This window comes from Mustela erminea, chromosome 11, assembly GCF_009829155.1.
Source record: "Mustela erminea isolate mMusErm1 chromosome 11, mMusErm1.Pri, whole genome shotgun sequence".
Lineage (NCBI taxonomy): Eukaryota > Metazoa > Chordata > Mammalia > Carnivora > Mustelidae > Mustela > Mustela erminea.
In genome coordinates, this window is record NC_045624.1 from 51,648,671 (window position 1) to 51,674,748 (window position 26,078).

Genomic DNA, 26,078 nt, shown 5'->3' on the forward strand with positions numbered 1-26,078 from the left:
TATCAGACTGATTCCCTCATTACAAAGTTCAACACCTTAAAAAAATTTTTTTTTAAGATTTTTATTTGTCTGTCAGAGAGAGTGCACAAGCAGGGGGAGCAGCAGAGGGAAAGGAAGAAGCAGGCTTCCCACTGAGCAGGGAGCCGGATGTGGGGGTCCATCCTAGGACCCCCAGACCATGACCTGAGCCAAAGGCAGCCACCCCGGCCTCCCATCAACACCTCTTTTAAAGGCAGGTTTTATATATGTTTAGTTTTATCAATAATAGAATTATCCTGAAACCTTGCTCAGGAATAGCAATCTCCCTCCATACGTTCAGTTAACTTTCTTTTTTTTTTTTTTTTAAAAGATTTTATTTATTTATTTGACAGAGAGAAATCCCAAGTAGATGGAGAGGCAGGCAGAGAGAGAGAGAGAGAGAAGCAGGCTCTCTGCTGAGCAGAGAGCCCGATGCGGGCCTCGATCCCAGGACCCTGAGATCATGACCTGAGCCGAAGGCAGCGGCTTAACCCACTGAGCCACCCAGGCGCCCTTCAGTTAACTTTCTAACAGAACTGTGGTTGAAGGTCCATGTCTATTCTTTTATCACAAAATATTACGAGGGAAAATTTTTTATGAGGAAACTAATTTTCAAAATTGTGGAATTTTAAAAGTTCAAAATCACCTCACACATTATTACTACGACTGAGAACCAAATGGGTAGATTTGAGAAGTCTTGGCTACAACACTGTAAGGAAATGTCTCAAAGAGTATTTAGGGAGCTAAGTGAACTCTGATTTATTACAAGCCAAACTGTGCGTGTATTATGTTGATAGCATTACAAAGGGCAAAGGTTGAAGAAAAGTAATAGAGTGCTGAAAATACGCCCAAATAGGAACATTTTATACTGTATATGCCTCCAGTTCTGTTCCATCAGAATCCATTCGGAAAATATTTAAAGGGGCCAACGTCAATAAAAGCTCATCTGGCTACTGAAAAAGAACTGACGTGTTAAAAAGGGGTCCTAGGGCGCCTGGGTGGCTCAGTGGGTTAAGCCGCTGCCTTCGGCTCAGGTCATGATCTCGGGGTCCTGGGATCGAGTCCCGCATCGGGCTCTCTGCTCAGCAGGAGCCTGCTTCCTCCTCTCTCTCTCTGCCTGCCTCTCTGCCTACTTGTGATCTCTCTCTGTCAAATAAATAAATAAAATCTTAAAAAAAAAAAAAGAAAGGGGTCCTAAGTTTGGAGGTCACTCTGCTGGGAAGTCTGTTCCAACCCAACGAGACTCCCCCCACAGGTTACCCTCCCCTTGCTAGGCCGGGACCGCCACAAATCCTCGCGGGAGGCGGGGCTAGTGACGCCACAGAGACGTCCCGCCCCCTTACGTCGCGCACTGGGAGGCCAGAAGGTTTCTGGCGGGGCCGGCGCCATCTTGCCGGAGCCTGCGACCGAGTGGGAGTGGAGTGGAGCGGCCGTTGTTGCCGACTCTTTCCTCCTCCCCACGGTCCAGTCAGCGGTTGATTAGGCCATCGGCCCTCAAGCCGAGACTTGTCTCTTATTTAGTTCTGGGGAGCACCTGGCCGACATGAGTGATGTAGAGGAGAACAACTTCGAGGGCAGAGTGAGTACAAAGCCGCGGGAGCCGTCTTCGGCGGCGGCCCGATGCTCGGGGTTTCACGGGGACGAGCGCGGTCGGGCGGGGTTGCGGGGAGTCCTGCGGGGGCCCGCGGGGAGCAGCCTCTGGAGCCATCGCGGTTGTTTCCTTACATACCAAGATGGCTTCTGGGTTCCACTCTTTCCCCAAACACCGCGGATAACCCCTCTCCCCCTTTTTTGGAGACTGACTGATACCTGGACTCCTGGGTCCGATTCCCCCCCCAACCCCGCAGTGCGCCCTCCCTTCTCCCCACCCCTGAGGCTTCCTTATCTCTGTTCCGAGGAGTGGGTCCCAGTCGCGGTGGGGCGGGAGGAGACGGCAGGGAGTTCCCCTCCGGCCGGATAGTGGTAGGTGCTTCCTGCGGTGTTCTGGCGACCCCGAGCATCGTAGAGGGTCTCGGGGTCGAAACTGCGCGGGGCTGTTGTCCGGGCGGGGAGAAGCTGGCGTGGGACTAGCTGGGGCCTGTGTCTCCTTGGCTCTCTATTGCAGTGAGCGGCCGCGTCTCTGTTGGAACCGGCGGCGTTGCGTCTATAAAGGCGAAAGCCTTGAGGTTGAAGGTGGGACGAGCCTAATGAAGTGGTTAGTCAACGACCGCACCGACCCTTAAGCGTTCTTAAGACGAGAGCTGTGAGGGGAAAACTACGCAAGGAGTCCTTTTCCCTTAATGTCCCTTCTGCTTTCTTTTCACTTCAAAATGAATGTGGAAATGCTATAACGCCTGATTTTTTTCTAATTCCATGATGTTGGGTTTTTTTCTCTCTCCTTTATATCTCAACTTCGAATGCTTTTCTTCCTATGATCTTTCATCTAAAAACCACTTCTTTACAGGTTTTTACGGTAAACAACTCTTAATCTTACATAACTGAGCAAATTTTGTGGCCCAGTATTTTAAAAATAGCTAGTCAGTTTTACACTGTTCTGTAACTGAAAATTACAGACCCCCTCCCATTTTTCTTCTCACCCCATCCACCTACAAAGGGAGCTCAAGGATTTCCATTATTCGGGGTCAGTAAATACAAGGATCACAAAGATATGTTATCCTCAGCCTAGATGTAGTAGAACATTGATAGTTGGAGCTCTACTTCTGAAGTTACCCTCCTGTAGTGGTAATTGGTGGAAGTGGGTTAGTATGAAATCCTGGAAAGAAAATCCCCAGGCAGCATGTTCTTGCTGTTGTGTTGGTATTCTAGTCACTAGGGGAAACGCATAAAAACACTTAAGGTGTGTGCTCGGATGGAATGAATTTGGTCTTTTTTAGAAGCTCATAATATAAATACTTGGAACCAGACAGTTAAATGAGAAGGTGGATTTAGGCTTTTGTTCTTTTTGAGGAAAAAGGTTTAAATGGGTTAGAAACGAAACTACTTTTTGATGCCTTTAAGATTGGATTTTTAAAATAAAATCTAAATCACAGATACAAGTGAGTAGTTGAACCTGCTTTTTTCTTAGAATGAGGTGTTGATTGAGCAAAACTTTTTAAAAATCTTGTAATAAAAATATTTGGTGATTGCAAGCTGCTTGTTCTTGATCATGTGAGGAAGTTACGGAAAGAAATTTTTCTATCCATTAATATTTCCTTCCATTGACTTTAATACAGAAATTTATTTTTTTGTAATGTTTGTTTTTATTTCGTTTGTGGGAAAGTGAAGAGTACTGCTATTTGGGACGTTGTTTTCCTTTTAAGTTTTTACGTCTTAATTAGTTGTCAAGGAATGGAACAAGTTCTAGATAACTGTCACATTAACCACTTGAGAAAGCAATATATGTAAGATTCCTACCCAGTTTATGCTAAAATGCATGTAGGCATTAATATTCTGTTAGTTAAAAAAGGGGTTCTCAATCCCCCCTCTTGCAGTGTTTATGGTCATGACAATATTTTTTGACAGGTGATACCTAAGTGTATTTTAATGTAAATGAACTCAGCAGATTGAATAGGCCTGTCCTTACCTGTCACATCTTTTTTTTTTCTTTTGTAGGTTGGGGTAATTGTCTTTATTTGTAATTGGTTAAAGAATTAGAAGAATGCCAGAAGCTTTTTGAAGTGTACTTTTTTGTTTTTTTTTTTTTAATTGTTTCTTAATTTAATACTCACTAGTGCTTTGGGGGTTTTTTTTTTGTTGTTTTGTTTATTTTTAGTGCTTTTGGTTTTTAAACTACTGTGATTTCTTATCTGCTAACCACAAACCAGTTTTTTAAAAAAAAGTTTTATAGAATACGTTGTGTTATCTTTATGTCTAAGTGTAATGACCATTTAGAGAGGCTCAAAACAGGATTCTTCCAATGATGTTCTGGAAGTTTTGTTTTTTAAGTAGTTACACTTCAAATTTTTTTAACTAAAAGTAGAGGAAACATTGACAGGTCAGATTTCATTTGCTTTATTTATGGAATAAATAGTACATATTAACCCCATCTTACTGAAAAGATACCTAGAATTAGAGGGTAATTTTCTAGAGACTGCAGAACACATTGAAGAAACAGGACTAATACTAATAGTTCTTTTTTTTATAGCAATTTTTAATCTTACTACCCCACCATCAGTTCATTGACATATTTTCAAATGTACTACTTAGAATCATTTTACAAGGGTTGGAGTACTCATACCTTTTTAGAAATTAAAAACTGAGGCCTATAAGAACATGTAGCCAGGAGTCAGGTTTACAGGTCAGAGTCCATTGCTCACTGCATATATACACTTTGCTGTATATGTTTTGATTTCCTTTTTAAAAAGGAGCACACTGTACTTCAGCATCTCAGACACATTAATAGTGTTTGCTAAAAACTATAGATTATCTCTTCCATTGTAGAGGACTGGAGTGAAAGAACTTTAGGATAGAAAATTATATTGGTTGAATTTTGTGATAAGTAATCCCAATAGTTAACCAATCAAAATTCCCTTCTGCCTGAAGTAAAACTGTTTGAGCATCTGCCTTTTTAGTAAAAGTCAGGTGTTCTTGAGGAAAAAAACTTAAAGTCCAATTTGAGATGGCTGACAGCTCATATCTGGGTAAAAGTAAGTATATAATCAAGTGTCCTGTGATAGAATTAATAGGGAATTTAGGAAATGGAGTTGAGTAGTTTTGTGAGCTAGGAAAAGGGAATGCTTTACTTAATATGTAAAACTCACATTGGATTTTATGGTTAGGGAACAGATTGATTGGATGGATATGACAGTGAAGAGTGTTGGGGTAGTGAGAGGATAGATTTGCTAGATAGGCAGTCAGATAATGGAGGGTCTTTATTTCTAGATACAGGGATTTGGACTTAATCCGATATGCTGTAAAAAGGCATATATGGATTCTTAATTCTGGGAGTGGCATAATGAAAGGACTTTAGTAAAGAACAGAAGAACTGGTACTAGAGGAGCAGCAAAGCATACTTGAACTATTTAAGGAAAGAAATTATGAAAACTCTAAACAGGACAGCAGTGGGATATGAAGAATGAGTGAGACATTTTCAAGGGATCCAGAAGAAGAGGGGTGCCTTTAAAATAAATAGGTTCATTAAAGCAATTTATTGGGGACATGTATATCAACTTAACAGAAATATTTTAAGTGGAAATGTCTTTTGGAGCTGAAAGTGTGGCTGGCACTTGAGCTATAAATTTGCTTGTCATCATCATTAAAAAGAGTTGTTTGCTTCACACAACTTCAACTAAAATAGGATTTAGGTCTCAAAAAAATTGTAGTCTCCTTCATAGAAATTAAGGGAAATGGTGTTTAAGCTTTCCTTGCCATTTTATTTACCCTCTATCCCTAATTTGTTTTTCTAACCAATTTTAGAAAAATGTTAAGCCCAATTTTTTTCTCATACAGTGACCCATTGTTTTTAAGATTTTATTTATTTATTTGACAGAGAGAGATACCACAAGCAGGCAGAGATAGAGAGGGAAGCAGGCTCCCCGCTGAGCAGAGAGCCTCCCAGGACTGTAAGCCCAGGACCCAGGACTGTAAGCCCAGGACCCAGGACTGTAAGCCCAGGACCCGAAGGCAGAGGCCCAACCCACTGAACCACCCAGGCGCCCCGTGGCCCACTGTTTTTAATAGAGGTTTATGATTCTCATGTAGGGATCCATCTTACAACTCCATAATTGTTATTGAAGAGGAAAAATAATACTTGCCTCCTATTCAGAGTTCTGGCATCCTGTAGCTAGAGTATTTTTAAGCAACCCCTAGTGTTCCCCCTTCGTAATACATTAGGTGGTTTGACTGGATGACAGAAGTATAAAGCAAAGTACAGATTCCTCTGTACCCATTGGGAATTAAAATGTATGTAAAGATATTTTGTTAAAGAATAGCAGAAATACGGGAAGCTTTTTTTCTTTCTGAAATCTGATTTGTAATAATGGGTGTGATGACTGTGCCATTCAAAACCCATCTTGGTTACTGACAAACAAAAAAACCTTAAACTAGGCTTTTAATTTTTCTGTTGATGAAATATTAGTAAATGTGAGGGCACAAATGAGGTTTACCTTCTCCCTTTAAAAAGAAATACAAATAGAATCTCTGTTTTACAGATAAGAATGTCAGGTCAGCAGTTTAGCTTTTAAAAATACTTAGTTTCGGGCGCCTGGGTGGCTCAGTGGGTTAAGCCGCTGCCTTCGGCTCAGGTCATGATCCCAGGGTCCTGGGATCGAGTCCCGCATCGGGCTCTCTGCTCAGCAGGAAGCCTGCTTCCCTCTCTCTCTCTCTGCCTGGCTCTCCATCTACTTGTGATTTCTCTCTGTCAAATAAATAAATAAAATCTTTAAAAAAAAAAATAAAATAAAAATAAAAATACTTAGTTTCTTCAGTTTAATTTCATCTATCTCATCAACCTATTACAAAAGGGTAAGACTTCCTTTCTCATGAGACTGACAGTATTAAACCCAAGACAACACTGTCTTGGGTTTAATTTATTAAAGTTAAGTCCTATCATTTATGCAATTTTAATGCTTTTTTATTGTCATTTTTTTAAGCAAAGAATTTGTAAACTTAAACATTTTAATGCTCAGACTTTAATATTTGAGACTCTTTCACTGAAGGGTGCTAATTTGCTTAATTTAAGTAGAAGGGATTTTTAAAAGAAGTTGTGTTAACTAAATGTGCCTGCAGTGCACAGATTTGTCATGGATGCTTAATGGTTTGTGCCATTCCTAAAATGAAAATAAAAAGTCCTGATAGCTGAAGAATTTGAAGGGATTTAAATATTTAGGAATGAGAGTTGTAAAAAAATACAGATGGTCTTTGTTTATGGATTTATTTTTGTAAGTGAACTGAAATTATTAACCTATGGCATATGTAGTGTAACAAGTGTGAAATGGCCATCAATAATCAACATAATAACTTCCTAGAATCTTCCTAACAGTGAAAACCTTTTCTTTGATACTGTCAGGGGGTGCTCAGGCGTCAAATTACTAACCCTGGGACCTTTGTAAAAGGTATACATTTGCATGCTAAATGAGTTAATATCGATTGTTATTTTTTGACCTTTGTAATAAATATAGCAGGACAGAAGTGCTGGTGAGAAAATGGCAATGATCAGATGGGGAAACGAATCAGTAAACATTGTTTAAAAAAAAAATTTTGAGAGGGGAATAATGAAAGGAAATGTGGTTTTCCCCCCTCTCACCTTTAGGTTAATGTCATTATGTAGTTGTGTATAATCCCTGTTGTCTAATCATTTTCTCCAAAAGTATAAGTGACTACAGCTGCCTGACCAATCTGAGGTAGAAGAAGTTAACTTTCTTTAAATTAAGGCCCTGTAGTCTTTCTTACTCAAGATTCATAAATATTCCCATGATACTAGAAGATGAGAACCCAAGTAGAAAGTTCTGTAATTGGTTCTTAGTAAACAATTTGCTTTTAGTTGTTACTCTTTGGCTTTTAATATAACTAAACTTTTTGGACATTACAGTTGATCATGATGTACAAGATAGCTGGTTTATAAATCATTTAAAATTTGTATGAAAGATGATATAAATTTTACAGGTAATTTCACAGTTGAGAATAATTTGAATTTGGTAATGTATGCATCAGTGCCGATTCCTACGTAATTTCTTTAAGCATTTCCAAAATTATTTTAAACTTTAGAGAATGTAAAGACTGTTAGAATATCTGTGAGTCTTTGCAGAAGAAAAGACTGCTTTAACCTCACTTAGAATGCAGCATATAGATATTTTCTTTTTAAGGAATTGCTTTAATAGCAGTTATGGGTTAAGAAGAGAGTGGAAGTATTTTTTTTATAAGCTTAAGAGTCCGTCATACTCAAGAACTGCTATTTATGCAGACTGAAATTAAAGAATTGGATAAGCAGAAGTTTCCCCTAAACCCCCCAAAATGAAGTTCTTAGTACAGTAAATATTACAAGCTATTGGAGTAATTTAAGTACCTCTCCCCCATTGGGACATAAAATTTACCCAAATGCACTAATGTATTTCTATGGAAATAGATCTCCAATTTCATAAAATAGTGGGAAAAAAATACATTTTGAGAAAGTTTGTTTTAAAAGTTTATGCTATTACAGGCATGAATTTGTATAAACATGGCACTGTGACTTGGCATAGAATTTGCGTTGCCATAATAATAGAGTGGGTTACAATTTAACATTTATGTGTTATGTGTTTATTTTAATGGGGTTTAAGTACTAAGCATATATATTGTTGGAATTTTTTTCTTCCACCTATTATATGATATTAGCTGTATTAAAAGATAAGTCTTCAGTTGTTTACTGTAGGAATTGTTCATGTTCTGCAACAATGTGTGCATATATTTAATAACCTTTGCCTTGATTGAAGGAATAGTGCATGGTTGTGGTTATTTACAGTGTGTAAAATGCAGCTGTATTTTATTTTTTTATTATTATTTTTTTTTATTTTTTTAAGATTTTATTTATTTATCAGAGAGAGAGAGCGAGAGAGAGCGAGCACAGGCAGACAGAATGGCAGGCAGAGGCAGAGGGAGAAGCAGGCTCCTGACGAGCAAGGAGCCCGATGCGGGACTCGATCCCAGGACGCTGGGATCATGACCTGAGCCGAAGGCAGCTGCTTAACCAACTGAGCCACCCAGGCGTCCCTGCAGCTGTATTTTAACACAGATGGCTTGAATTGGATACGCTGTGGTACTTAGTATTCCTGGTTAGCGTTTTGGTTTTGTTTTGTTTTTTGTTTTTTGGGGTTTTTTGTTTTTTTGGCTGTGTCCTTCAGCTACCACATGAGTTACCTTGATAATAAAGAATAGTTAAGAGAACAAACATAACACCGTTTAAGCAGGTTGTACTGTGGGAACTTTCTGCCTGGCTTCTGGTTTATAATAGGTAAGGTAGACTGGAAGCCTGTTTGTTGTTAAAAATGTGGATATGATTTGATTGAGTCAGTCTGCCCATTTCAACTAGACAGCATATTTTTATTATTTTTTTTTTTTTAAAGATTTTATTTATTTATTTGACAGAGAGAAATCACATGTAGATGGAGAGGCAGGCAGAGAGAGAGGGAAGCAGGCTCCCTGCTGAGCAGAGAGCCCAATGCGGGGCTCGATCCCAGGACCCTGAGATCATGACCTGAGCCGAAGGCAGCGGCTTAACCCACTGAGCCACCCAGGCGCCCCTAGACAGCATATTTTTAAATGGTTGCTGGATCCACTTAAGAATTTGCAGAATTTCTTGATGGGACAGCTTTAAGAGTAGGTTAAGTAGAGGGTATTGAAACAGGTAACATCCCTTCTTAGTATTTTATTTTTCTGTTTGGAATTACAATTCAGTTTCCAAATTCTGAATAGTTTAATGCATTTCTTTGGAAAAAGTTGAAGTTCTCATTTCATAATGAAGACGAGGCAAAGGTAGAAAAGAATAATCTAGCATTTGTCCATAAAGGACTTGTTGTACCTTGGTTTCTAATGCACAGCACAGTTTGGTGAAAATGGTACTCCCTTGGTACTAGGTTTTAAAAAACAAAGTTACTTAAAAATGGCAAATATTCGTGTGACCATTTTTGTGTGCATGAAGACTTAACTACCAGTTCTTAGAATGATGGGGGGGTTGTTTGTTTTGTTTTTTGTATTGCAGTAAAAATAATTCTGAAGAATTAGAAGTTTATTTTATGCTTTGTAGTTTATTCTTTGGGTTAAACTTAATGACAGGTATTGATTTATCTTTTTAGATAAGTTTCTAAATTGTTTTTGGAAGTTAGAATGATAGTGACAAATTAGGGGTTACAAGGGAGTTAAGACTGTTTCTTAACCTTGAATGATTTCATGAAGAAATTTATGCAGATTCAGGTTTCCCTGGTATAAAAACTGAAGGATGACCACAAAAGGAGGTATTAGGTATTTGTGACATCTTAATTATAAAAAGCAAGACTTTTTTTTTTAAGTATCCTAATGTCTTTTGAAAAGATACTCTGTTTTGTTTTTGAAAAGATACTCTTTGAAAAGATACTCTTAATGTTTTGTTAACCAAAAGGAAATTTTCATTTTTTCCAATGAGTTCCTATGCCAGAATTGAAAATTAAACTTTATAATTTAAGATGTTATTAAGTAGCCTTGTTTACATTAATTCCTAAGAAATGGCAATTTTCAACTGTTAAATTTATGAGGGAAGACTGGGACATTGAATGTACACACATTTGGACCATAACATTTTTATCATATACTAGAAAGCCTCATGAAAGCATTTAAGAATAAATCTTGAGTTTTAATATAAGACTTTGATTTATATATTTGTAAAATTCAAGGTTTTACAGTGTCATAGAATGCAAAGCATTCTGAAATACATGTATAACATGAGCTGTGGTGATGTTCATAGATACTGTTCTATCAACTGCTGTTCAGCAGTATCATAAATGTTATACAACAGGATCAACTTTATAGAAGGGAAAGCTGAGAGAGGGGAAGATACTCTTCTCAGCTTAATGAACTATTCTGTGTGATTCTTCAGTTACAAGCAAATTAGCCATTACGTTTTTAAGTACTGAATATGCTGCTTTTACAGTTTCCAGTTTTACAGTTTCAGTGAATGAAGAAGCCTGAATGGCTGTGCCTACTCCAGGCATTTGTCGAGAAATTTAGGAGAATATCAGAGATGTGGTGAAAGACTTATTGTAGGTAGCTAAATGGGAAAGGTTGATATTAAACAGAAAGGTAGCTATATATTTCAGTTTTGTCTGCATCTGAAAAATAAATAGGCCTAACAGCGTTAGTACAGTTCTTGGTAAATAAGTCTTTCGACATTAAACTCAAAGTAGCAGGAAAGTCTTAAGAAAGCTGTGTGTTAGGTAGTCTTGTGGCATAAATGAAAAATGGTGTGAAGTTGGGGTGATTGTTTACACTAATAATCAAGGCTCAAATGGACTGTCCTACTTTGGTCATAAATGCCTCATATACCTATCAAATTTATAAAGTCTCTTAATCAGTTTTAAGTCATTTGATTTGGAGAGTTTTCGTTTATATCCAACTTTTTCAGAAGCCAGTCAATTTTCTGATACAGGATACAGTCATTGAAGGGAGTATGTATATATGCATAACTGCATAAAATACACAAAACTATGAATGGAATTGGTGGGATCAAGAAGTAAAGACCATGATAACTAATTTTGTATTTTTGTATGTTATGATACTTCATGAATAATACAGAATATTAAAATGGCACAGTTGCAAAATTACATGTATTAGTAACTTACAAACCAAAGGGGAAATTTTAAGAATTTCATGCCCTCTTTTCCCCTTAGTTTTTTCTTTATGCTTCTTTTACATCAGAACATACGTTTCTGATTAGGGTGGAGTGTGCAAAGATAGTGGTCAAACATACTTGGAAAAAGATGTTAGTAATTTCACTAATTTAATTTTTTTACTTCTTTGAACCTCAGCATGTGTCCTGTAATATATGAGTTTAGGTAGGTGTGTTCAAATTTCAGCCTAGAATGCTTCGCTTTAACTGTACCTTGGTATCTTAGCATGGCTTAGTGAAAGCTTATTTTAAGATGACTAAGAATCTTCAAGTTATAAGCTAAAACCTTAAGACATAGGTGGTGGGTGATTACAGTTAATGTTAGATTTATGCTTGGGTTAAGTATTTATATTAAAAATGTTCACATTTTAGGAACTAGGATGAAACATGAAAGGGGAGGAGGAGGGTGAGGAATATGGTAAAAACATTTAGAGAAATTCAGTAAATTCTCTTTAATTGTTAGAAACTAGACTTTGGACAATTTTAAAGATTATAAAATTGTTTTTTAATAAGCTAGTTATTTGCACTTTACCTGCTGGCTTTTCCATTTGATAGATAACATTCTGAACTCCAGCAGAGTTTTATAATCCCCACGTGCTTAAATATACTAAATGTTCTTTTTCCATTAAGGTTAATGTTCGTGAAGAAATTGAAGAGTTTTTTCCAAGAATGTGGAAGATAAATCAAGATAAAAGAAGGCTAATGAAAAGTATTAAAGATCAGAAAATTAAAATTGAATGGGGGAAAAAATTGAACAGAAGATTGGTCAGATAGAAGCACTTGAATATTTTTTTTAAGGCTATTTTGAATTGTTTGAATTGGGGAAGAATACACGAAGTATGAAAAATGAAAAACTCAATGAAGAATGAAGAGAAGTAGAAAGCAAGAGTGAAGTAGAATTAAAAGAATCTGGAAGAATGAATGGGTCCTAGGTTAAGTAAATGTATGGTTTATGTTCCAGTGTCTGTATGATCAAGTTGTAGATGAATTTGCATGATTTCTTAGTTAATAGAGAATTGGTGATCTGGTTCAAGTAGGGAATTATTGAGGACAGTTAGCAGTATTAACAATGGGTTATTAATGAGCTGAAATTTTTTCTGGAGGGTGTTGCCTAACCATTTGTTTTTCAGGAGCAATCAATATAATAATTACGGTACTTAAAATGTTAGGTGTTAGGCATCTACGTGACCAGTGCCATTTGTAATACTGTCTTCTTTGTTAGGAGTCTCGCTCTCAGTCAAAATCTCCAACGGGAACGCCTGCTCGTGTAAAATCGGAGAGCAGGTCAGGATCTCGTAGTCCATCAAGGGTTTCCAAACACTCAGAATCCCATTCTCGATCAAGATCAAAATCCAGGTAAGTGTCCTTAAAATAATACTTAAGATGCTTTCCTTGGACTTTTCAGGGCCATGTAGTTTTTACCAGGTTCCTTATTTTTGCTGTGTTTTATATAGATATTTCACAAAATCATGAAGTAATTTTTCTTAAACCCTAGAGTTTAGAAATGAATGTCCTGGGGGCACCTGGGCGACTCAGTCAGTTTAGCACCAACTCTTGGTTTCAGCATGGGATTATGATCTCAGAGTCTTGAGATTGGGCCCTGGATCAGACTCCACCTCAGCAGGGAGTCTGCTGCTCTCTCCCTCTCCCACTCATACACTTTCTCTCTCCCTTCCACCCCCAAATGAATAAATACATTTTTTAAAAAGGTGAACGTTCCTGATAAAGATTTTTTTTATTTTTTAAAGATTTTATTTATTTATTTGATGGAGATCACAAGTAGACAGAGAGGCAGGCAGAGAGAGAGGGGGAAGCAGGCTACCTGCTGAGCAGAAAGCCCAATGCGGGACTCGATCCCAGGACCTCGAGACCATGACCTGAGGTGAAGGAAGCGGCTTAACCCAGTGAGCCATCCAGGCGCCCCCAGATAAAGATTTAGATAAGGCAGAGTCCGGTCATCTTTTAGCCTGGTTAACCTATCAGTTACTAGCTATTAACATAAATTAAATGTTTTGATTGATTTAAATGTATTGGCACTGAGGATTGGAGTTTGATTTTATTTCAACAATACTTGTGCAACGAAAATATAATTTTCTCCATCAGAGACTTAGCATGTAATTCAGTACAGAGAGCATTGATGTATCTATGTTGTATTAATTATCGAAATGATTTGAAAAGATTTCTCAAGATTCATATTCTAGCTATATCCTTTACCTGAAGATTGTGACTAAGTGTGTTCAGGGTGGAGCTGGCCAGATACAGCTGGGTGTATCTGGAGCCCCAGTCTCTGGGTGCTTCAGGAGCCCCTCCACTATCATTTCCATTGACAATAAAACTCCAGTGAACCACTGCAGAGTTCACTGTATCAGATGTTCTAGGTGTACAGGGGTGGGTGAAAGACAGTTTTAAAAACAACCTGGACAGTTATTCAGTAAATCATAATTTCATGATTAGGGACATAATTTGTCTTTGTATGGAGTTTGCTTGCCAATGGAGCATGAGACCAAAGAATTGAAGGACTGTACTTGAGTCCACAGCTGTCTTTATCATATCCAGGATCCAACTTGATTTACTAACCACTCTAATTAAATCTACATGTGTAGAGTAACGCTGTGTTATATTTGGGTATGCAAACAGAAATTAGCGTATTTTCATTTGAGTACCTTTGCATTGCTGCTCCCAGCCTAGATAGAATTTTCTTCCCTCATATATTCAGTAACTTGATTTATTCTCTGCCCAAGCGTCACCTGAGAACATTAAAGAGCATGCATGCTCTTTTAAGTCTTTTTTTCATAATGCTTACCACTATCTGATTTAGAGGAAAGTTAGCTACTCTTAAATGGTTTTTAATGTCTCATTTTTCATTACTAAATTATAATAATTGATGGGGCACTTGGTGGCTCAGTTAAGCATCTACCTTTGGCTCAGGTTATAATCTCAGGGTTCTGGGATCAAGCCCTTTATCAGGGAAGCCTGCTTCTCCATCTGCCTCTGCCCCTCTCCTTGCTTGTGTGCTCTCTCTCTCTCTCTCAAATAAATAAATCTTGTAAAAAAAATTAAAATAACAATTGATATGTTAAACGAGAGGTTTTCTTATTAATGTTCATCTTTTACATTGAGGCTATAAATTAGTGCTAAGGAAAATGGAAAGTATCTAAAAGTATACTAAATCTGCTAGGAACCATATCTCCATGTCTTGCCAAGGGACCTTTGCTCTTGCCATTCCTAAAACACTTTGCCCTTATCTATCTAGTAAAATTTGTCTCCCAGCATTATTATTAGCCTTCTTTGTTTTGAATAATCTTCCCTTACTAATTTTATTCCCTTCACCTGTGTGCTGTCTTTTTTAACTTTCTGGCCCTTAGCATGTATAACATTTATTGAACATCTTAAACAAGTTATTTTGTAAGACTGTGATCACCAGTAGGGCTCCTAGGTGGCTCAGTTTGGTTAAGCATCCAACTCTTGATCTCAGCTCAGGTCTTAATCTCAGGGTTGTGAGTTCAAGCCCCACATTAAAAACAAAACAAAACAAAAAACTGATCGCTTCTGGTCAAGATGTTTATTAAGGATGGCTTACATGAACAGTAAATAAATTGTTGCAGTAAGGGGTGCATAGGTGGCTCAGTTGGTTAGGCATCTGCCTTCAGCTCAGGTCATGATCTCAGACTACTGGAATTGAGCTCAGCATTGGGTTCCTCGCTCAGAGAGCCCACTTCTCCCTCTGCCTCTCCACTCTCCTTGTGCTCTCTGTCCCTCTCAAATCTTTAAAAACAAAAAAGGAAAGAAATTGTTGCATTAAGAGGCAAAGAAAATTAGTGACTGAAGTAGAGATAGGAGATGAACTAGGGAAGCAGCAGTGGAGGGTGGGTGAGGTCCTCTGGAAAGCTAGAAGAAATGAAGACTATTACATGGGCATTTAGGTTGTTGAATTAACTTAGCAGAAGCTAGATTGCAGTGGGCTAAAGAAAGATTAGAAAGGAAATGGTATTCATTTCCAGTGAAATGAATAGTGAAGGGAAGAAACAGTGAAGGGAATAGTCTTTGTTGTGGTAAGATACACATAAAATAAAATTTACAATCTCAGTCATTTTTAAGTGTACAGTTCAGTGATAGTAAATACATTCACATTGTGCAGGCATCACCACCATCTGTCCCCAGAGCTGTTTTCAGCTTGTAAAACTGAAATTCTATACCCACTAAAGAGTGACTCCTTGTTTTCCCCTCCTCCCAGCCCCTGGCAACCACCATTTTACTCTGTCTGTATGATTTTGCCTACCCTAAGAACTTTATGTATATAGTGTAATCACAGTATTTGTCTTTTGGTGACTTACTTGTCTCACTTTACATAATGTCCTCTGGTTTCATCCATGTCACAGAATACTGCAGGATTTCCTTAGGGCTAGTTTATATTTTACTTTTTAAAGAAGGTAGAGTTACAACATGCTTGTAATGTAAAGTGAAGAAAGTGTAGAAAGAATAGACTAACAACATGATGATTGTAGTGATTAAGATAACAAAAGGAAGAATATTCTTCCTCAGAAGGGAACTGGGTTACATGTGTAGATCCTTGTCATTAGCCATCTTGTTTCAGTATTTTTACCTAAATGTATTTCTCTCAAAGGTCGAGGTCAAGGAGGCATTCTCATAGACGTTACACTCGATCCAGATCCCATTCTCACTCTCATAGGAGACGATCTCGAAGTAGGTCATACACACCAGAATACCGGCGTCGAAGAAGCCGAAGTCATTCTCCAATGTCTAACCGGAGAAGACATACAGGCAGCAGGGTTTGTGGTTTATGAAAATTACTGAAAACTTTGTGTGTTTAGTCATAGCATAATATCTTACTTTCATGAGATTAGACCATTATTTTAAAGTGCTACTCCAAGGGTACCTGGCTGGCTCAGTCAGTGGAACATGTGGCTCTTGATCTCAAGGTTATGTGTCTGAGACCCTCACTGGGTATAGAGATTACTTGGGAAATAAAAAATAAAGTGGTACTCCAGAAACATCATTAATTGTATGAATATTGTTTGTATACATTTAAATATATTATCTTAACTTTTGAGTAGTTAAAAGAAATTTGGGGGGAATACATGTTCTGAGAATTAAGATCAAAAGCATAAACTGAGTTGAGAATATTGAGATGAAAAAGTTTTGGTGGGGATTAAGGGAAGCTGACAAGAAATAGATGTAGTAATAACAGCTAACACATACTGAGCTCTATGCAGTTGTTCAGTACATTTAATGGATAAGAGTTTAGGAGATGTGACACTGAGGTTTGGGTTTTGGCCAACTGGCAGAGCCCAGGTTTCAGCCAGCCTGCTTGGCTCTTAAAGTTCCTGTGCTTAACTGCTGTAGTGTGCTTTTCCACCATATGATGCTGAATTACTTAACTCTGATGGAGTCTGCTATTTCATGATGTTTTGAAATATGTACATAGATTTTTCAAATCTGTTTAGTGGGAAGTTTGAAGGAATACCCTTGGTAAGAATGAAAATGGAGGAAAGTCTTAATCAGCAATTATAAAGTCCTATTAAGTACAAATCTGTAAGCTAGAAAACATTTGAATAAACCATAAATGTGGCTTTAAACTACGGGAGATTTTTAGGATACATTCTGAAAATTGCTGGACTAGAAAGGTGGGGATGTTTTTATTCAGGCTCCAATGGCAGTATACTCCAAAGAGGGCCTGAGTGTACTGTGAACTGTAAAAATATAGCTTGTCTGGTTTTTTTCCTCTTAAATTCTTCTTTCCCAAGGGACTTGAAATAGTATAGTCTTTGTGTATTAGAGGAGTGTTCTAAGCAAAGTATTTCTATATTTATTAATTTCTATTTCAATTTGGAGCTTGAAATTAAATCACATCTTTTTCACCAGGCAAATCCAGATCCCAACACTTGTCTTGGAGTGTTTGGCCTCAGTTTATACACAACAGAGAGAGATCTTCGTGAAGTATTTTCTCGATATGGACCATTGAGTGGTGTCAATGTGGTTTATGATCAGCGAACTGGTCGGTCACGAGGATTTGCTTTTGTTTATTTTGAAAGAATAGATGACTCAAAGGAGGTAATTTTGTTTTTATAATTTAGAATTTTTCAATTTGAAATTTTTCTGATGTGCATGATTATATTGTTAAAAGTTGACTAATAGTCTCCCAGTTTTATAACCTGTTCTCTTTCATTCCCTAATCTGAGTTTGGTTCAAACTCTTCCTTTTAGCACCATCTGGGTGGCTTAGTGTAGGTTAAGCATCTGCCTTCAGTTCAGATCATTATCCCAGGTGGGATCGAGCCCTTCCTCAGGCTCCTTGCTCAGTGGGGAGCCTGCTTCTCTCTCTCCCTGTCACTCCCCCTGCTTATGCACGTGCACACACTCTCTATCAAATAAATAAAATCTTTAATTTTTTTTTAAAGATTTTATTTATGTGAAATAGAGAAAGCAGAAGCAGGGAGGAGAGGGCCCAATCCCAAGACGCTGAGATCACGACCTGAGCTGAGCTGAAGGGAGACACTTAACCAGCTGAGCCCCCAAGCATCCCTAAATAAAATCTTAAAAAAAAAACAAAAAAAAAATGGGTCCCTGGGTGGCTTAGTGGGTTGAGCCTCTGCATTCGGCTCAGGTCCTGGTCTCAGGGTCCTGGGATTGAGCCCCGAGTCAGGGTCCCTGCTCAGCGGGAAGCCTGCTTCCACCTCTCTGCCTGCCTGAGGGCCTACTTTTGATCTCACTGCCAAATCAGTCGATCAATCTTAAAAAACAAAAACAAAAAATTTCCTTTCATTGTTAAATTGGAAATTGCCAGTTTCACTTTCCAACTAATATTTTCTGGTATAGGCATATCCTGATTGAAATCTGGCTCTGTAAACAGAAGTGTATATGTGTTTGAGTTAATGGAAAAAATAAAGTATATAAATGTCCTCTTTTGGGGCACCTGGGTGGCTCAGTGGGTCGGGCCTCTGCCTTCAGCTCCAGTCATGATCTCAGGATCCTGGAATCGAGCCCCGCATCAGGCTCTCTGCTCAGTGGGGAGCCTGCTTCCCCATCCCTCTCTGCCTACTTGTGATCTCTTTCTCAAATAAGTAAAATCTTAAAAAAAAAAAAAAAAAAAAAAGGTCCTCTTTTGACTAAACCTTTCTCCTATTCCAAGCAGATGATTAAGCTAACTTTTTAGAAATTATATGAGATTTTGGAGTGCCTGACTGGCTCAGTTGGTGGAGTGTGTGACTTAATCTCAGGATTGTGATTTCAAGCCCTATGCTGGGTGTAGAAATTACTTAAAATATTTTTTAAATTAAAAAAAAATTATTTGTTTGATCTGTTTAATTTTGTATAGAATTAGCTCCCCATGTATAGACAAAGAGCTTTGTTTTTCTGTTTTCATATTCATCTGTCATTTTGTTCTTTAAAATATACATAGAATTGTTTCGGGTTGTTTTGTTTTAAGATTTGATTTGAGAGAGAGCATAGTGGGTGATAAAGGGAGAAGGAGAGAATCTCGAGAAGACTCTGTGCTGAGCCCCAAGCGGGGTTCCTTAACACAACACTGAGATCATGACCTGAGCCAAAATCAACAGTCAGACACTTAACCAGCCGAGCCACCCAATCGCCCCTGAAGCTGTGCTGCTTTAATGTATAGATATTGGATAAAGAGAGCAGTAAGGCTTGCTTTCGCTATACTAAAGTTCATAGTGATTGGGTTAGAAAATTCCATTTTAAGGAATTTGAAGCTCGTTATTAAAGTTTTATCAAACCCTTTTTGGGGCACCTGGGTGGCTCAGTTGGTTAAATATCCCAGTCTTTGATCTCAGCTCATGTGTTGATCTCAGGGTCATGAATTCAGGCCCCATATTGGGCTCCATTACTTTAAAAAAGTAAGTGATGTTGTTGTTGTTGTTGTTTCAATCAAATTTTAATAAATGGCAGGGCACCTGGCTGGCCCAGTTGATAGAGCATGCAACTTTTGATTTCAGGGTAGTGAATTTGAGCCCCACATTGGGCATAGAGCTTACTTTTAAAAAAACAAACAGACAAAAAACCTAATAAATGGCAAATGTACTATTTTACATGTGATAGTAGTTGGTAATTGATCTGTGCATCAAGAGCATTTGATTGCAACACAATCAGTCATTATAAAAGCATATCTGGGTTGCCTGGGTGGCTCAGTGTAAAGCTTCTGCTTTTGGCTCAGGTCATTATCTCAGGGTCCTGGGATTGAGCCCCAAGTCAGGCTCCCTGCTCAGCAGGGAGTCTGCTTCTCCCTCTGCGCCTCGTATGCTCTCTCTCTTTTTTTTATTTCAAAGATTTTACTTATTTATTTGACAGAGAGAGAGATCACAAGTAGGCAGAGAAGCAGGCAGAGAGAGAGGAGGAAGCAAGCTCCCTGCTGAGCAGAGAGCCCGATGCGGGCCTCGATCCCAGGACCCTGAAACCATGACCTGAGCCGAAGGCAGAGGCATAACCCACTGAGCCACCGAGGCGCCCTGCTTTCTCTCTCTCTTTTGTTTGCTTTCTCTCTCAAATAAAATCTTAAAAAAAAAAAAAAAAAAGAATAGATAGTAAAAGTTATCATATCTTTCAAAAATAGTAGATGCTAATGGATGGAGGCCAGGAATGATGCCAAAAATCAAAATGTACAGGATAGCCACCCAGAATAAAGAATTAGCAGTCCAAAAATATCAATAATGTTGGAGGTTGAAAAACCCCAGATAATTGTGACAAAATAATACTCCAGGTTGTAAGTCATTTATGTAATAGACATTCTAATTAGCATTCTCTAATTTTACTTATTTATTTGAGAGAGACCATGTATATGCATGAGCTGGGAGCTGGGAGAAAATCCTAAGCAGGCTCCTTGCCCAGTGCAGAGCCCAGTGTGGGGCTTGATCTCACAACCCTGGGATCATAACTTGAGCCAAAATCATAGCTGGGACACATCAGCCCACTGAGCTGTCCACTTCCCCCTATCAAATATTGTGACTTACTTTGGTTACATATTTGTCATTTATTTCTCTTCTCAATTAAGAGATACAGGTTTCAATTTTAAAAATAGTAAGATATCTGATGTGAAGTATAAAGCAATATCACAATTAGATTTTTTTTTTAAGGATTTTATTTATTTATTTGAGAAAGAGAGACACCACAAGCAGGGGGTAGGGGTTGGCAGGGAGGGGAGCAGCCTCCCTGCTCTTGATCCCAGGACCCTGGGATTGTGACCTGAACCGAAGGCAGATGCCTAACCAACTGAACCACTTAGGCACCCCAAGATTTTTTTTTTTTTTTTAAGCTTTTATTTATTTATTTGACAGACACAGCAAGAGAGAGAACACCAGCAGAGGGTGTGGGAGAGGGAGAAGCAGGCTTCCTGCCAAGCAGGGAGCCCAATGCAGGGCTTGATCCCAGGACCCTGGGATTATGACCCAAACCAAAGGTAGATGCCTAATGACTGAGCCACCCAGGCACCCCAAGATTTTTTTTAATACAAAATTTGTTAAGAAATTTGTCCTAGCTCTTGAGTCCTCCCGTAACCACCCTGTCAGATTTGTTTCTTTATAAAATAAAATGAAAATGGCAATTTTACCTTAATTCCAAGGAACTTGCAAATGTGGTAGAGCAGTTGGAGTTACTATCCCATTTATTGGTATTCGTGCTGAAGGACAGAGTGATAGGGGATGTGAGTGCAGATTTAAAGACAGGAGCACTTATTGGTACGTTTAGAAGTTCTTTTATATTTGGAGTTCACTAGATGGCAGTGTGTTACCTAAGAAATGGTTTTTTGCTAACCTAGACTTGGTCCCCTGAATTGCAGTTTCTGCTTGGAGTTGCCTAGACTTGAGTTGCCCAACTTGTATGTTTCTCAGTAGCTGCCCCCAGTCTTTCAGCAGAGGCATGTTTAAATAAGTGTGTGTGTGTGCACATAAGAAAATTCAGTGCTGTTGACATGCATAAGCAAGGATTTGCGTGTAAAATCCTGGCCCTTCTTGTTTGGGAAAGAAGTTTAGAGAATTTTAATTTTTAAAATTTCAGGTGGAAAATGTGTTAAATTTGTTGCAGTTTTTGTAGTTTCTCATTAGTGAATTATGCATGACTTTCTGTGCCTATTCTCCTTTAAAGGCTATGGAAAGGGCAAATGGAATGGAGTTGGATGGTAGAAGAATTCGAGTGGATTATTCTATTACCAAGAGAGCGCACACACCTACACCTGGCATCTACATGGGCAGACCAACTCAGTAAGATTTCAGATTTTTTAAGCTAAACTAAAAGCCAGAAATTCACCAGAAATGTATGCAAACTTTTGATTAATCAAAAGATAAAATTATTTTTTTCCTATAATAAGAATCAAAAGTTAAAGTCATTCCTGGCTCTTTCCTTGGTGCTATACAAATAGAAAAATTATTAATACTAGAAAAATGGTGTATGCTTTTAAGTATTCTCTTTCTGTTCTTAATGTGACTTTGGAAGCCTTGTGGATAGGGAAGAGTTTTACTCTTCAGAGGGTGTGTGTGTGTGTATGTATGTATGTATGTATGTATTTTTTGACAGATCACAAGTAGGCAGAGGGGGCAGGGCGGGGCGGAGCAGGCTCCCTGCTGAGCAGAGAGCCCAATGTGGGCCTCAATCCCGGAACCCTGTGATTTTTTTTTTTTTAATATTTTATTTATTTATTTGACAGAGATTACAAGTAGGCAGAGAGGCAGTCAGAGAGAGGAGGAAGCAGGCTCCCCGCTGAGCAGAGAGCCCGACGTGGGGCTTGATCCCAGGACCCTGGGATCATGACCTAAGCCGAAGGCAGAGGCTTTAACCCACTGAGCCACCCAGGCGTCGTGTCTTTTTTTTTTAAGCCAGTTTTCACATCATAGAAAATAGAGGCTTTTATAAATTTTTTTTATATATAAAATGTATAAATTTTATAAATTTTTTTTATATATAAAATAACTGAAGAAAGTTGTTTTGTTTTGTTTTTAATTTATTTAACAGAGATCACAAGTAGGCAGAAAGGCAGAGAGAGGGGGACGCAGGCTCCCCAGTGAGCAGAGAGCCTGATGCGTGGCTCGATCCCGGGATCCTGAGATCATGACCTGAACTGAAGGCAGAGGCTCAACCTACTGAACCACCCAGGCGCCCCTAAAGAAAGTATTTCTTAAAAGTGAAAGAGGGAGAGGGGAACCTGGGTGGCTCAGTTGGTTAAGCCTCTGCCTTTCAGCTCAGGTCATGATCTCAGAATCCTGGGATCGAGCCCCGTTTCAGGCTCTCTGCTCAGCCGGAGCCTGCATCCCCCTCTTTCTCTGCCTGCCTCTCTGCCTACTTGTGATCTCTCTCTATCAAATAAAGAAAGAAAATTTTTTAAAAAAGGGCACTTGGGTGGCTCACTGGGTTAAAGCCTCTGCCTTCAGCTCAGGTCATGATCCCAGGGTCCTGGGATCAAGCCCCGCATCGGGCTCTCTGCTCAGCAGGGAGCCTGCTTCCCTTTCTCTCTCTCTGCCTGCCTCTCTGCCTACTTGTGTCTACTACTACTGTCTGTCCAATGGATGAATGAAATCTTTTATAAAAAGGGGGGGGGGCGCCTGGTGGCTTAGTCGTTAAGCGTCTGCCTTCAGCTCGGGTCATGATCCCAGGGTCCTGGGATGGAGGCCCACATCCGGCTCCTTGCTCAGTGAGAAGCCTGCTTCTCCCTCTCCCACTCCCTGCTTGTGTTCCCTCTCTCTCTATCTCTCTGTCAAATAAATAAAATCTTTGAAAGAAGGAGTATAGGCGTTCAGTTACTTTGAAACCTTCTTGGGGAAAATGTAAGATGTGGTCAGAAGAGCCTACAAAAACTAAAGTGAAAATACTGTCCCTGTGATTAGGAGTTGGGAAAAATTACAGGATAAAGTGCTTAAGGGTTTAAATTTGCTGCGGAAGATTTAAAACCAGAGCTTGAAATTGTTTTAGGGCTGGGCCTCAGTGTAAGGTAGTTAATTCTGCTGTTCAGGGTCATTAACCTTTTTAAGTGCTTGATGTTTATTGTTTTTGAATTAGTCATCACTCACATCTTAGCATTTTGGTACTATTTCCCAGCACCGTATTTCATTTCTGCTTCTTGAAAAGAAAAGGTCCTCCTGATTTGGGTAGTGCATTAATAAAAGAATAGTTTATAGTTTGAGAGTTTTCTGAAATCATTCCTGGTTTTTTATGTAATGAATAGGAAACCAAAGCAGAGTAATACCCTGGAGTCAGCAAAGCGAGACATGGGGGTCACTGACTTGAAAAGAGTGGTTCTTTCTCCCTTATCTTCCTGCCTCCTCAATTTTGGTTAAGTACCAGTTGTTATTAAATAAAACTGGAAAATAATCACATTGATATAAAAATTTTTACATTTTTCTGTAGTAGTGGCGGTGGCGGTGGTGGAGGTGGTGGTGGAGGTGGAGGAGGTGGCAGGCGTCGAGATTCTTACTATGATAGAGGATATGATCGTGGATATGACAGATATGAAGACTACGATTACCGGTACAGGTAATGTTTTAATTTGTAGTTTCTGTTCTAAATTAGATAGTAGTTGTATTATTTGGCACTTTTGTGTTTCATACATATTAATAAAAATATTTAAAAATAGATTATGGTTTCTTGAGAAAGTAGAGGAAGATGATTTTCTCAAGATTGAGAAAGGTTAATTGTCTGTATTTGCCCAGTATTTTGCTGTACGATATGCTTGCTGTTATAGTATTAACTGGCACAAAGAGAATGTAATAGTATTTGAATGATGGGGAATCTTTATTTCCACCTGCCTCAATGGAATGATTTTGTGGTATGCTAAATAATCTTTTATTTCCTGCAGAAGAAGATCACCTTCTCCTTACTATAGTCGGTACAGATCACGATCAAGATCTCGTTCCTACAGCCCAAGTATGTATACTATTATTTTGTAGCATTAAGAGGCATTTGTAATTAATGGTTTATTTTAGAAAATTAGGGTAAATGGAGATTATTGATAGTTGGACAAAAAATAGATAAGTCGAACTGTGATTGTCATTTTGACTTTTGTTTTTTGCTCTCTTTCAGGACGCTATTGATACACAGAATGGTTGCAGATGAGGACATCTTTTTCTTTCTGTGTGTGTGTGTGTGTGTGTGTGTGTGTGTGTGTGTGTTGGTTTGGTTTGCTTTTGGGTTTTTTGTTTGTTTTGGTTTGGTTTTGGGTCTTGAGTTTGTTTTTTGTTTAATTCTGGATTTCCCCAAGCTTCTAATCCTTCTTACTTCTTAAAAAGAACCCTTAAAAAAATCTTCGGTTTATTCACCATCTACAATTTGTCAGTTGTATTGCTGTTTCCACCCCTTAAAGATGTAATTGTTGTCATTTTGAGTAGTTAAACATCTTAAGTAAAAAAAAGGAACCCCCAGTGTTACGCTTTGTAAACGATTTTTTCCCTTTTTTTCTTTTTCTTTCTTTTTTTCCTTTTCTTCTTTTTTTTTTGCTTTCCTTTGCTTTTACAGAAAATTAACTCCTGGCTAATCAAATGAGGAAAGAAATGATCTTTTTAAAGCTTCTTTTGTGTTAGGTATTGTATTAGACATTATACTAGAGACCTCCATTTACGACGAACTCCTTTTTTAACTTTCTTTTGGGGAAGGTAGTAACACATAAAGTAGTTCAGTCATGTCAAGTTTGTCTGGGGTGGCATGGAGCAGTCAAATAGTTGAGTGTAGAAAGTTTGAAGCTATATAAAAAAACACTTGTTCATTTCTTTGGAAGAACAAAATTTTTGAACCCTAAAAATTACGTCATTTTTTTAAGAGATGAAAGCTTGTGGACTCCTACAAAACATGTTGTATTTAAAATACATCTGTTAAGACTTAAAGTGTGATGTTTGTGTTGAATTTATTGAAATTTAAGTATTCCCTTAATCAGTGAAGGACAACTATTATTTATTACTTAGAGCAATTGTATACTTTGCTGTTAGAAATTTTTGTATGGGGACAATGGTTAAGCAGGCTATTATTGTATAGTATAGAGTTCTTTAGAGGATACGTGTGAGGAAAAGTAGTCTCCTTTCAAATAAAGGTTAATTTCTTTGAAAATGGGACTGTTTCTTTATTGTGGTAGAATGAGAAAAATATATATATAACTTATATAACTGGATTGATTTGAGAACCAGTCCTTTTCCTGATATTTTTGCTTATACCCAATGTAATTCTTTCTCTTAGTCTTTAAAAATCCTTGTTTTGGGGACACCTGGGTGGCTCAGTGGGTTAAGCCACTGCCTTTGGCTCGGGTCATGATCTCAGGGTCCTGGGATCGAGTCCCGCATCAGGCTGTCTGCTCAGCAGGGGGCCTGCTTCACTTCCTCTCTGCCTGCCTCTCTCTCTGCCTACTTGTGATCTCTCTCTGTCAAATAAATAAAATCTTAAAAAAAAAAAAAAATCCTTGTTTTGGGGCACCTGGGTGGTTCATTTGGTTAAGCATCTACATTTGGCTCAGGTCCTTATCCCAGGGTGCCTGGATTGAGCCCCACCCGTGTGGGGTTCCCTGCTCATCAGGGAGTCATCTTCTGCCTCTCCCTCTGCCCTTCTCCCTGCTCAGGTGTGCATGCGCACTCTCTCAACTAAAATCTTTGGAAAAATATTAAAAATCCTTGTTTTTCTTTCCTCCCCCCCCTTTTTTAAGATTTTATTTATTTGGGGCGCCTGGGTGGCTCAGTGGGTTAAAGCCTCTGCCTTCAGCACAGTTCATGATCCCAGGGTCCTGGGATCGAGCCCCACATCAGGCTCTCTGC

The 26,078-nt window shown here is 38.5% G+C and overlaps 1 protein-coding gene across 6 annotated transcripts; it reads left to right on the top strand.

Moving 5' to 3' along the window:
- The first annotated feature begins 1,369 nt into the window (after nt 1-1,369).
- On the top strand, nt 1,370-25,383 carry TRA2A (transformer 2 alpha homolog). Of its 6 annotated transcripts, none has more exons than XM_032305865.1 (10): nt 1,370-1,597; nt 2,123-2,212; nt 11,960-12,272; nt 12,552-12,685; nt 15,954-16,119; nt 17,213-17,401; nt 21,442-21,557; nt 23,695-23,820; nt 24,143-24,210; nt 24,367-25,383. In XM_032305865.1, the coding sequence occupies exons 5-10, from the start codon at nt 16,087-16,089 to the stop codon at nt 24,375-24,377; spliced, it is 543 nt and encodes a 180-aa protein (XP_032161756.1). In that variant the 5' UTR covers nt 1,370-1,597; nt 2,123-2,212; nt 11,960-12,272; nt 12,552-12,685; nt 15,954-16,086; the 3' UTR covers nt 24,378-25,383. The 6 variants fall into 6 exon arrangements, with proteins under 6 accessions (XP_032161756.1, XP_032161757.1, XP_032161754.1 ...); XM_032305866.1 differs by having other exon boundaries at nt 11,960-12,261; XM_032305863.1 differs by having other exon boundaries at nt 11,960-12,685.
- Nucleotides 25,384-26,078: the final 695 nt, after the last annotated feature.

Coding starts and splice junctions, on each gene's coding strand:
- TRA2A (XM_032305862.1), top strand. CDS start 1,562: ATGAGTGATGTAGAGGAGAACAACTTCGAGGGCAGA. Junction 12,686..15,953: donor CGATCAAGATCAAAATCCAG/GTAAGTGTCCTT, acceptor TTTCTCTCAAAG/GTCGAGGTCAAGGAGGCATT. Junction 21,558..23,694: donor TACATGGGCAGACCAACTCA/GTAAGATTTCAG, acceptor ATTTTTCTGTAG/TAGTGGCGGTGGCGGTGGTG.